This window comes from Nerophis ophidion, linkage group LG10 (genome assembly GCF_033978795.1).
Source record: "Nerophis ophidion isolate RoL-2023_Sa linkage group LG10, RoL_Noph_v1.0, whole genome shotgun sequence".
In the NCBI taxonomy this organism is placed as follows: Eukaryota; Metazoa; Chordata; class Actinopteri; order Syngnathiformes; family Syngnathidae; genus Nerophis; species Nerophis ophidion.
In genome coordinates, this window is record NC_084620.1 from 53,365,706 (window position 1) to 53,378,865 (window position 13,160).

Here is a 13,160-nt window from a genome sequence, read left to right on the forward strand (position 1 = left end):
TGGTGCAGATGAGGTGGAGGCTGGTGTACATGAGGTGGAGGCTGGTGTACATGAGGTGGAGGCTGGTAAAGATGAGGTGGAGGCTGGTGTATATGAGGTGGAGGCTGGTGTACATGAGGTGGAGGCTGGTAAAGATGAGGTGGAGGCTGGTGTAGATGAAGTGGAGGCTGGTGTAGATGAGGTGGAGGCTGGTGCAGATGAGGTGGAGGATGGTGTACATGAGGTGGAGGCTGGTGTAGATGAGGTGGAAGCTGGTGTACATGAGGTGGAGGCTGGTGCAGAAGATGTGGAGGCTGGTGTAAATGAGGTGGAGGCTGGTGTACATGAGGTGGAGGCTGGTGTAGATGAGGTGGAACCTGGTGTACATGAGGTGGATGCTGGTGTACATGAGGTGGAGGCTGGTGTAGACGAGGTGGAGCCTGGGGTACATGAGGTGGAGGCTGGTGTACATGAGGTGGAGGCTGGTGTACATGAGGTGGATGCTGGTGTACATGAGGTGGAGGCTGGTGTAGATGAGGTGGAGGTTGGTGCAGATGAGGTGGAGGCTGGTGTAGATGAGGTGGAGGCTGGTGTAAATGAGGTGGAGGCTGGTGTACATGAGGTGGAGGCTGGTGTAGATGAGGTGGAGGTTGGTGCAGATGAGGTGGAGGCTGGTGTAGATGAGGTGGAGGCTGGTGTAGATGAGGTGGAGGATGGTGTAGATGAGGTGGAGGCTGGTGTAGATGAGGTGGAACCTGGTGTACATGAGGTGGATGCTGGTGTAGACGAGGTGGAGACTGGTGTACATGAGGTGGAGGCTGGTGTACATGATGTGGAGGCTGGTGTACATGATGTGGAGGCTGGTGTACATGAGGTGGATGCTGGTGTAGATGAGGTGGAGGTTGGTGTAGACGAGGTGGAGGCTGGTGTAGATGTGGTGGAGGCTGGTGTACATGAGGTGGAGACAGCTATAGATGGGGTGGAGGCTGGTGTACATGAGGTGGATGCTGGTGTACATGAGGTGGAGGCTGATGTAGATGAGGTGGAGGCTGGTGTAGACCAGCACCAACTTTATCAGCTCTTCTTCTGTCTCCTCCTCACTCCTGCATTCCATGTTTGAGCAACAAGATGACACCTCATGCTTCATCTGCTCACTCCAACTGATGACCTCCACCTTCTTGTCTGATACACACATTCCTCACCACACACACTGCATGAAAGTCTGTGCGCACACACACACACACACACACACACAAGCAGTCATGCGCAGTGTTTACTTGTGTGTGATATCATGTGTGATACAAAAGCAGTCCTGCAGCATGTTTACTTGTGTGTGATATCATGCGCAATACAAGCAGTCCTGCAGCATGTTGACTTGTGTACGATATCATGTGTGATACAAGCAGTCTTGCAGCGTGTGTACTTCTGTGTGATCTCATGAGTGATACAAGCAGTCCTGTAGAGTGTTTACTTGTGTGTGATATCATGTGTGATACAAGCAGTCCTGCAGCGTGTTTACTTGTGTGTGATACAAGCAGTCCTGGAGCGTGTTTACTTGTCTGTGATATCATGTGCAATACAAACAGTCCTGCAGAGGGTTTACTTGTGTGTGATATCATGTGTGATACAAGCAGTCCTGCAGCGTGTTTACTTGTGTACGATATCATGTGTGATATAAGCAGTCCTGTAGAGTGTTTACTTGTGTGTGATATCATGTGTGATACAAGCAGTCCTGCAGCGTGTTTACTTGTGTACGATATCATGTGTGATATAAGCAGTCCTGTAGAGTGTTTACTTGTGTGTGATATCATGTGTGATACAAGCAGTCCTGTGCAGAGTGTTTACTTGTGTGTGATATCATGTGTGATACAAGCAGTCCTGCATCGTGTTTACTTGTGTGTGATATCATGTGTTATACAAGCAATCCTGCAGAGGGCTTACTTGTGTGTGATATCATGTGGGATACAAGCAGTCCTGCAGCGTGTTTACTTGTGTGTGATATCATGTGTGATACAAGCAGTCCTGCAGAGTGTTTACTTGTGCGTGATATCATGTGTGATACAAGCAGTCCTGCAGAGTGTTTACTTGTTTGATATCATGTGTGATACAAGCAGTCCTGCAGAGTGTTTACTTGTGTGTGATATCATATGTGATACAAGCAGTCATGCAGCGTGTTTACTTGTGTGTGATATCATGTGTGATACAAGCAGTCCTGCAGCGTTTTTACTTGTGTGGGATATCATGTGTGATACCAGCAGTCCTGCAGCATGTTTACTTGTGTACGATATCATGTGTGATACAAGCAGTCCTGCAGCGTGTTTATTTGTGTGTGATATCATGTGTGATACAAGCAGTCCTGCAGCGTGTTTATTTGTGTTTGATATCATGTGTGATACCAGCAGTCCTGCAGCGTGTTTACTTGTGTGTGATATCATGTGTGATACAAGCAGTCCTGCAGAGTGTTTACTTGTGTGTGATATCATGTGTGATACAAGCAGTCCTGCAGAGTGTTTACTTGTGTGTGATATCATGTGTGATACAAGCAGTCCTGCAGCATGTTTACTTGTGTACGATATCATGTGTGATACAAGCAGTCCTGCAGCATGTTTACTTGTGTACGATATCATGTGTGATACAAGCAGTCCTGTAGCGTGTTTATTTGTGTTTGATATCATGTGTGATACCAGCAGTCCTGCAGCGTGTTTACTTGTGTGTGATATCATGTGTGATACAAGCAGTCCTGCAGCATGTTTACTTGTGTACGATATCATGTGTGATACAAGCAGTCCTGCAGCATGTTTACTTGTGTACGATATCATGTGTGATACAAGCAGTCCTGTAGCGTGTTTACTTGTGTGTGATATCATGTGTAATACAAACAGTCCTGCAGAGTGATTACTTGTGTGTGATACAAGCAGTCCTGCAGAGTGTTTACTTTTGTGTGATATCATGTGTGATACAAGCAGTCCTGCAGAGTGTTTACTTGTGTGTGATATCATGTGTGATACAAGCAGTCCTGCAGCATGTTTACTTGTGTACGATATCATGTGTGATACAAGCAATCCTGTAGAGTGTTTACTTGTGTGTGATATCATGTGAGATACAAGCAGTCCTGCAGCGTATTTACTTGTGTTTGATATCATGTTTGATACAAGCAGTCCTGCAGCGTGTTTACTTGTGTGTGATATCATGTGCAATACAAACAGTCCTGCAGAATGTTTACTTGTGTGTGATATCATGTGCGATACAAGCAGTCCTGCAGTATTGACTTGTGTGTGATATCATGTGTGATACAAGCAGTCCTTTAGCGTGTTTACTTGTGTACGATATCATGTGTGATACAAGCAGTCCTGTAGCGTGTTTACTTGTGTACGATATCATGTGTGATATAAGCAGTCTTGCAGTGTTTACTTGTGTGTGATATCACGTGTGATACAAGCAGTCCTGCAGAGTGTTTACTTCTGTGTGATATCATGTGTGATACAAGCAGTCCTGCGGAGTGTTTACTTGTGTGTGTAATATCATGTGTGATACAAGCAGTCCTGCAGCGTGTTTACTTGTGTACGATATCATGTGTGATATAAGCAGTCCTGCAGCGTGTTTACTTGTGTACGATATCATGTGTGATATAAGCAGTCCTGCAGTGTTTACTTGTGTGTTATCATGTGTGATACAAGCAGTCCTGCAGAATGTTTACTTGTGTGTGATACAAGCAGTCTTGCAGTGTGTTCACTTGTGTGTGATATCATGTGCAATACAAGCAGTCCTGAAGCATGTTTACTCGTGTACGATATCATGTGTGATACAAGCAGTCCTGCAGCGTGTTTACGTCTGTGTGATCTTATGTGTGATACAAGCAGTCCTGTTGAGTGTTTGCTTGTGTGTGATATCACATGCGATACAAGCAGTCCTGCAGCGTGTTTACTTGTGTGTGATATCATGTGTGATACAAGCAGTCCTGGAGCGTGTTTACTTGTGTGTGATATCATGTGCAATACAAACAGTCCTGCAGAGTGTTTACTTGTGTGTGATATCATGTGTGATATAAGCCGTCCTGCAGAGTGTTTACTTGTGTGTCATATCATGTACAGCAGTGAATATAAATGTATAATGTATAAATGAATGAATGTCTGTTGTACTAATATGAATGAATGAATGAATGGTGTATGAATATGATTTATTGTTTGTTGTAGGAATATGAATGAATGAATGGTGTATGAATATGAATTAATGTTAAGTGCATGTATGAATGAATAAATGAATGAATGGTGTATGAATATGAATGAATGATGTAGGAATATGAATTAATTAAATGTGTATGAATGAATGGTGGTGGTTGGAGATGCTGTCAGTGTGCCAGTGTTGCCATGGCAACTACATAAGTCTTCATTTGGAGTGAATTAATGTTGTCACCTTAAAAGAAAAGCGTAGGAAAAGTCAACTTAAATGTAATATGTTATTATTATTATTATTATTTTTATTATTATGAATATATATATAAGTCTAATATCCAAATAATCATCTTTCCTTTCCTTGGATGGATGCCACTTGTCATCAGATGGCTTTAAATGCCTTGAGATGAAGTGATTACTCCACTTCTTCATTCATTCACACAAAAACTTCAACATTTAGTTGGCACACTCGTTCTCTCTTTCATCCTTTCACACTACTCAATGATACAAGTCCTGCTGGTATCCTATCGGCTCCAGTATCGCTGTGATATGGCACATCTGTAGAACTGATGCTGGTGTATAGCACCAACCACAAGTTTTCACCCGTTCATATGGCAATAAATGGTACTTGTTGTTGAATGATTTATTAATATTTAATGTGTACTTTTGTGTAATATGTTGCAGTACATTAGTGTGAGAGTTATTATTGATGAGTAATATTGAAGAGTAGTTTAACAAGGCTCCTCATTGCAGCAATAATTGTCAATAGTTGTCATTATTGCAGAAGTATTTGCAGTCTGAAATACAAATAGTACATTTTGTCTTCAAGTTAAAGACGTTGTCGTGAGTTGTGACTTTTTCAATTATGTCAGTATTGTGATGATCTTTATTTCTCACGTTTCAATGACTTTGCAAGCATTCTCCAGCACTGACTTGGAGAAGGTCGGGAACAGATTGACATTTTTATGGCCAACTTATTGTCGCTCCACCTCGCCAACACGTGCCACTGCAGCACACAACTACCCTCCCTGCTGCCTTTCACCAGCAGTGGGACAAATGTTTGGTGTGACACGCAAACATGGTGTGGTGTGACACACGCACACGCGGATGTTGTGGTGTGGCACACAATGATGGTGTGGTGTGACACACGCACACAAGGATGTTGTGGTGTGGCACACAAAGATGGTGTGGTGTGACACACAGATAGTATGGTAAGACACACAAAGATGATGTGGTGTGACACACAAATATGTTGTGGTGTGACACACGCACATGAGGATGCTGTGGTGTGACACAAAGATGGTGTGGTGTGACACACACAGATAGTATGGTAAGACACACAAAGATGGTGTGGTGTGACACACAAATATGTTGTGGTGTGACACACGCACATGAGGATGTTGTGGTGTGACACAAAGATGGTGTGGTGTGACACACACAGATAGTATGGTAAGACACACAAAGATGGTGTGGTGTGACACACAAAGATGGTGTGGTGTGACACACGCACATGATGATGTTGTGGTGTGGCACATAGAGATGGTGTGGTGTGGGACACACAGATAGTATGGTAAGACACACAAAGATGGTGTGACACACAAATATGTTGTGGTGTGACACACACAGATGTTGTGGTGTGACACACACAGATGGCGTGGTGTAACTTACACAGATAGTGTAGTGTGACACACACAGATGGGGTGGTGTGACACACAAAGATGGTGTGGTGTGACACACGCACACGAGGATGTTGTGGTGTGGCACACAAAGATGGTGTGTTGTGACACAAATATGTTGTGGTGTGACACACGCACATAGGATGTTGTGGTGTGACACATAAAGATGGTGTGGTGTGACACACACAGATAGTATGGTAAGACACACAAAGATGGTGCGGTGTGACACACAAATATGTTATGGTGTGACACACGCACACGAGGATGTTGTGATGTGGCACACAAATACGGTGTGAAACACAAATATGTAGTGGTGTGACACACGCACACGAGGATGTTGTGGTGTGGCACACAAAGATGGTGTGGTGTGACACACAAATATGTTGTGGTGTGACACATAAAGATGGTGTGGTGTGACACACACAGATACTGTGGTAAGACACACAAAGATGGTGTGGTGTGACACACAAATATGTTGTGGTGTGACACACGCACACGCGGATGTTGTGGTGTGGCACACAAAGATGGTGTGGTGTGACACAAATATGTTGTGGTGTGACACACGCACATGAGGATGCTGTGGTGCGGCACATAAAGATGGTGTGATGTGACACACATAGATAGTATGGTAAGACACACAAAGATGGTGTGGTGTGACACACAAATATGTTGTGGTGTGACACAAATATGTTGTGGTGTGGCACATAAAGATGGTGTGGTGTGACACACACAGATAGTATGGTAAGACACACAAAGATGGTGTGGTGTGACACACAAATATGTTGTGGTGTGACACACGCGGATGTTGTGGTGTGGCACACAAAGATGGTGTGGTGTGACACAAATATGTTGTGGTGTGGCACACAAAGATGGTGTGGTGTGATACACACAGATAGTATGGTAAGACACACAAAGATGGTCTGGTGTGACACACAAATATGTTGTGGTGTGACACACGCACATGAGGATGTTGTGGTGTGACACAAAGATGGTGTGGTGTGACACACAAAGATGGTGTGGTGTGACACACGCACACGAGGATGTTGTGGTGTGGCACACAAAGATGGTGTGGTGTGATACACAAATATGTTGTGGTGTGACACACGCACATGAGGTTGTTGTGGTGTGGCACACAAAGATGGTGTGGTGTGACACACGCACATGAGGATGTTGTGGTGCGGCACAAAAAAATGGTGTGATGTGACACACACAGATAGTATGGTAAGACACACAAAGATGGTGTGGTGTGACACACAAATATGTTGTGGTGTGACACAAATATGTTGTGGTGTGGCACATAAAGATGGTGTGGTGTGACACACACAGATAGTATGGTAAGACACACAAAGATGGTGTGGTGTGACACACAAATATGTTGTGGTGTGACACATAAAGATGGTGTGGTGTGACACACACAGATAGTATGGTAAGACACACAAAGATGGTGTGGTGTGACACACGCACACGCGGATGTTGTGGTGTGGCACACAAAGATGGTGTGGTGTGACACAAATATGTTGTGGTGTGACACACGCACATGAGGATGTTGTGGTGCGGCACATAAAGATGGTGTGATGTGACACACACAGATAGTATGGTAAGACACACAAAGATGGTGTGGTATGACACACAAATATGTTGTGGTGTGACACAAATATGTTGTGGTGTGGCACATAAAGATGGTGTGGTGTGACACACAAAGATGGTGTGGTGTGACACACACAGATGGTGTGGTGTGACACACAAAGATGGTGTGGTGCGACACACAAAGATGGTGTGGTGCGACACACACAGATGGTGTGGTGTGACACACACAGATGGTGTGGTGCGACACACAAAGATGGTGTGGTGCGACACACAAAGATGGTGGGGTGTGACACACAAAGATGGTGTGGTGCGACACCTAAAGATGGTGTGGTGCGACACACAAAGATGGTGTGGTGTGACACACACAGATGGTGTGGTGTGACACACAACAGTCTCCCATCGTCAATGTCTGGACTACAGGCAGGGCATTCTAGTACCTGCACTCTTTTATCATGAAGCCACGCTGTTGTAACATCTGGCTTGCCATCGTCTTGCTGAAATAAGCAGGGGCGTCCATGATAACCACATATGTTGCTCCAAAAGCTGTATGTACTGTCCCTTTCAGCATTAATGGTGCCTTCACAGATGTGTAAGTTACCCATGCCTTGGCCACTAATACACCCCCGTACCATCACACATGCTGACTTTTACACTTTCACACTAGAACAGTCCCCATGGTTCGTTTCCTCTTTGGTCCAGAGTTTCCAAAAACAATATCAAGCGTGGACTCGTCAGACCACAGAAGACTTTTCCACTTTGCATCAGTCCATCTTAGAAGAGCTCCGGCCCAGCGAAACCGGCGGCGTTTCTGGGTGTTGTTGATAAATGGCTTTGGCTTTGCACGGTAGAGTTTTAACTTGCACTTACAGATGTAGCGACCAACTGTAGTTACTGACAGGGGTTTTCTGAAGTGTTCCTGAGCCCATGTGGTGATATCCTTTACACACTGATGTGGCTTTTTGATGCCGGAATGATGGAGGGTGCGTAATATCATGGCTTACGTGCTGTGATTTCTCCACAATCTCTCAACCTTTTGATCATATTACGGAGCGTAGATGGTAAAATCCCTAACCTTAGAAATGTTGTTCTTAAATAATTTGCTCAGGCATTTGTTGACAAAGTGGTGACCCTCACCCCGTCCTTGTTTGTGAATGAGTGAGCATTTCATGGAAGCTGCTTTTATACCCAATCATGGAACCCACCTGTTCCCAATTAGCCTGTTCACCTGTGGGATGTTCCAAATAAGTCTTTGCTTAACTTTCTCAGTCTTTTTTGCCACTTGTGCCAGCTTTTTGGAAACAAATGAGCTAGTATTTGCAACATGTACCAAAGTTTGTCAGTGTGAAGATTTAATATCTTGCCTTTGCAGTCTATTCAAATGAATATAAGTTGAAAAGGATTTGTTGTATTCTCTTTTTACAAACCCCGTTTCCATATGAGTTGGGAGATTGTGTTAGATGTAAATATAAACAAAATACAATGATTTGCAAATCATTTTCAACCCATATTCAGTTGAATATGCTACAAAGACAACATATTTGATGTTCAAACTGATAAACTTTTTTTTTTTGCAAGAAATCATTAACTTTATAATTTGATGCAAGCAACACGTGACAAAGAAGTTGGGAAAGGTGGACATAAGTAATGATAACGTTGAGGAATGCTCATCAAATACTTATTTGGAACATCCCACAGGTGTGCAGGCTAATTGGGAACAGGTGGGTGCCATGATTGGGTATAAAAACGCTCAGTCTTTCACAAGAAAGGATGGGGCGAGATACACCCCTTTGTCCACAACTGCGTGAGCAAATAGTCAAACAGTTTAAGAACAATGTTTCTCAAAGTGCAATTGCAAGAAATGTGGGGATTTCAACATCTACGGTCCATAATATCATCAAAAGGTTCAGAGAATCTGGTGAAATCACTCCACGTAAGCGGCATGGCCGGAAACCAACATTGAATGACCGTGACCTTCGATCCCTCAGACGGCACTGTATCAAAAACCGACATCAATCTTTAAAGGATATCGCCACAAGGGCTCAGGAACACTTCAGAAAACCACTGTCACTAAATACAGTTAGTTGCTACATCTGTAAGTGCAAGTTAAAGCTCTACTATGCAAAGCGAAAGCCATTTATCAACAACATCCAGAAATGGCACCGGCTTCTCTGGGCCCAAGATCATCTAAGATGGACTGATGCAAATTGAAAAGTGTTTTGTGGTCTGACAAGTCCACATTTCTAATAGTTTTTAGAAATATTCGACATCGTGTCATCCGGACCAAAGGGTAAGCGAACAATCCTGACTGTTATCGATGCAAAGTTGAAAAGCCAGCATCTGTGATGGTATGGGGGTGCATTAGTGCCCAAGGCATGGGTAACTTACACATCTGTGAAGGCACCATTAATGCTGAAAGGTACATACAGGTTTTGGAACAACATATGCTGCCATCTAAGCGCCGTGTTTTTCATGGACGCCCCTACTTATTTCAGCAAGACAATGCCAAGCCGCATTATGAAGCGTAAAATACGACAGCGGAGACCCCGGACTGTTGAAGGACTGAAGCTCTACATAAACAAGAATGGGAAAGAATTCCACTTTCAAAGCTTCAACAATTAGTTTCCTCAGTTCCCAAACGTTTATTGAGTGTTGTTAAAAGAAAAGGTGAAGTAACACAGTGGTGAACATGCCCTTTCCCAACTACTTTGGCACGTGTTGCAGCCATTAAATTCCAAGTTAATTATTATTTGCAAAAAAAAAAGGTGATGAGTTTGAACGTCAAATATCTTGTTTTTGTAGCATATTCAACTGAATATGGGTTGAAAAGGATTTGCAAATCATTGTATCCCGTTTATTTTTACATCTAAAACAATTCCCCAACTCATGGAAACGGGGTTTGTAGTATTCATTGAGATTACTAATGGTATTCAATGAGAGTACTACTGCTATTCATTGAGAGTACTACTAGTATTCATTGAGTACTACTAGTCAGTACTGGTAGTGAGCAGTATTAGACTCACCGAGTGCGAGCATCAAGCAGGCAAACTTCATGGTCGCTCCTCAGACTTTCCCTGTCTTCTGCTGGATGTCGATATCGCTGATATCGTTGATATCGCTGCTATGGTAGATATGGTTGCCACAGAGTGATGAAAGTGTCCGTCACGTCTTTCTGCTCCAGTTGCAAGTGAACCACGCTGCTCCTTTTGTCTCCTCCTGCCTGAAAGTGAAAGGCAAGAATGCTTTTCTTCCTCTCAAAAACTTTTTTTCTGCCGTCTCCTTGGTTTCTCTCCTCTCCTCTCCTCTCTCTCTCCCCCCCGTGTGTGTGCAGCAGGGATGTTGTCACCTCCCAAAGCCGAGCTGCCTCTTATCCAGCCTGCAGAGCTTTTAATAACAAAGGAAACTCCCAGACAATGTCCCCCCCCCCCCGCCATGGTGCGGGGGTCACATCAGCAGCGAGCGTTTGAGGACAGGAAGTTGTCATCTTCTTCTTGACACTCTCAGGCAAAAATTGTACGTGCAAAAAGTACGTCAGGCGTGTATACAATTATATACTCACACATACTACAAACTAGTGAAAGGTGTATAGAAGTACAAACCCCGTTTCCATATGAGTTGGGAAATTGTGTTAGATGTAAATATAAACGGAATACAATGATTTGCAAATCCTTTTCAACCCATATTCAGTTGAATGCACTACAAAGACAACATATTTGATGTTCAAACTCATAAACTTTGTATTTTTTTGCAAATAATAATTAACCTAGAATTTCATAGCTGCAACACATGCCAAAGTAGTTGGGAAAGGGCATGTTCACCACTGTGTTACATCACCTTTCCTTTTAACAACACTCAATAAACGTTTGGGAACTGAGGAAACTAATTGTTGAAGGTTTGAAAGTGGAATTATTTCCCATTCTTGTTTTATGTAGAGCTTCAGTCCTTCAACAGTCCGGGGTCTCCGCTGTCGTATTTTACGCTTCATAATGCGACACACATTTTGGATGGGAGACAGGTCTGGACTGCAGGCGGGCCTGGAAACTACCAGCACTCTTTTTTCACGAAGCCACGCTGTTGTAACGTGTTGAATGTGGCTTGCCATTGTCTTGCTGAAATAAGCAGGGGCGTCCATAAAAAAGACGGCGCTTAGATGGCAGCATATGTTGTTCCAAAACCTGTATGTACCTTTCAGCATTATTGGTGCCTTCACAGATGTGTAAGTTACCCATGCCTTGGGCACTAATGCACGTCCATATCATCACACATGCTGACTTTTGAACTTTGCGTCGATAACAGTCTGGATAGTTCGCTTCCCCTTTGGTCTGGATGTCACAATGTCGAATATTTCCCAAGAAAATTTAAAATATGGACTCGTCAGACCACAGAACACTTTTCCACTTTGCATCAGTCCATCTTAGATCATTTCGGGCCCAGAGAAGCCGGCGGCGTTTCTGGATGTTGTTGATAAATGGCTTTCGCTTTGCATAGTAGAGCTTTAACTTGCACTTACAGATGTAGCGACAAACTGTATTTAGTGACAGTGGTTTTCTGAAGTGTTCCTGAGCCCATGTGGTGATATCCTTTTAGAGGATGATGTCAGATTTTGATACGGTGCCGTCTGAGGGATCGAAGGTCACGGTCATTCAGTGTAGGTTTCCGGCCATGCCGTTTACATGGAGTGATTTGTCCAGATTCTCTGAACCTTTTGATGATATTATGGACCGTGGTTGTTGAAATCCCTAAATTTCTTGCAATTGCACTTTGAGAAACGTTGTTCTTAAACTGTTTGACTATTTGCTCACGCAGTTGTGGACAAAGGGGTGTACCTCGCCCCATCCTTTCTTGTGAAAGACTGAGCATTTTTTGGGAAGCTGTTTTTATACCCAATCATGGCACCCACCTATTCCCAATTAGCCTGCACACCTGTGGGATGTTCCAAATAAGTGTTTGATGAGCATTCCTTTTTTGTCACGTGTTGCTGGCATCAAATTGTAAAGTTAATCATTATTTGCAAAAAAAAAAAAATGTTTATCAGTTTGAACATCAAATATGTTGTCTTTGTAACATATTCAAATACTACAAACTAGTAAAATATGTTTGGAAGTATACACTAGCAAATACTACAATATAGTGAAAGGTGCATACAAGTATTTACTCAAAGATACTACAAACTAGTGAATCATGTTTAAAAGTATATACTTACAAATACTACAATATAGTAAAAGGTGTATAGAAGTATATACTACAAACTCCATGTACGGTACATACGACAGATACTGCCCTCCAAAATAGTCTGTCTTTTTGATGAAATAACATTAGAGGAATTTTGTCAGATTGAGTTTGTGACGAACCCCAAGATGCAGAGAAGGCGGCAGGCATTGTGCAGGTAAACATGATTTAATTTAAACACTTAAACAAAACCAAACAAAAGGGCACTAACAAACTTGGCTATGAACAAAAACACTTACTGTGACATGAAGGAAGTATGGAATGAGCAGAGTGAACAGAAGTAGACACATCTACAACGACAAGTAATAATGACATTGACAGGTAGTGGTGACAATAATCCAGCCCAGAGTGGAGGAACAAGCAGGTCTAAATAGGTAGCGGGCTGATTGACACCAGGTGTAGCCCGGTGCCAATTAGCCACATCTCAGGGGAAAATCACTCAGGGATAACAGCAGGAAATAAAGACAAAATAAAAGCGCTTACAGGAAATAAGACAAACAGGGAAAAAGTAAAACATGAC

The 13,160-nt window shown here is 43.1% G+C and overlaps 1 protein-coding gene across 1 annotated transcript in view; it reads right to left on the reverse strand.

Moving 5' to 3' along the window:
* Positions 1-10,778, reverse strand: part of podxl (podocalyxin-like) — a 35,466-nt gene extending 24,688 nt beyond the window's left edge. Inside the window, exon 1 of the mRNA XM_061914109.1 lies at positions 10,435-10,778. Within this exon, the coding sequence (XP_061770093.1) occupies positions 10,435-10,465 (31 nt within the window). The 5' untranslated portion in view covers positions 10,466-10,778. The remainder of the gene's footprint in view (positions 1-10,434) is intronic.
* Positions 10,779-13,160: the final 2,382 nt, after the last annotated feature.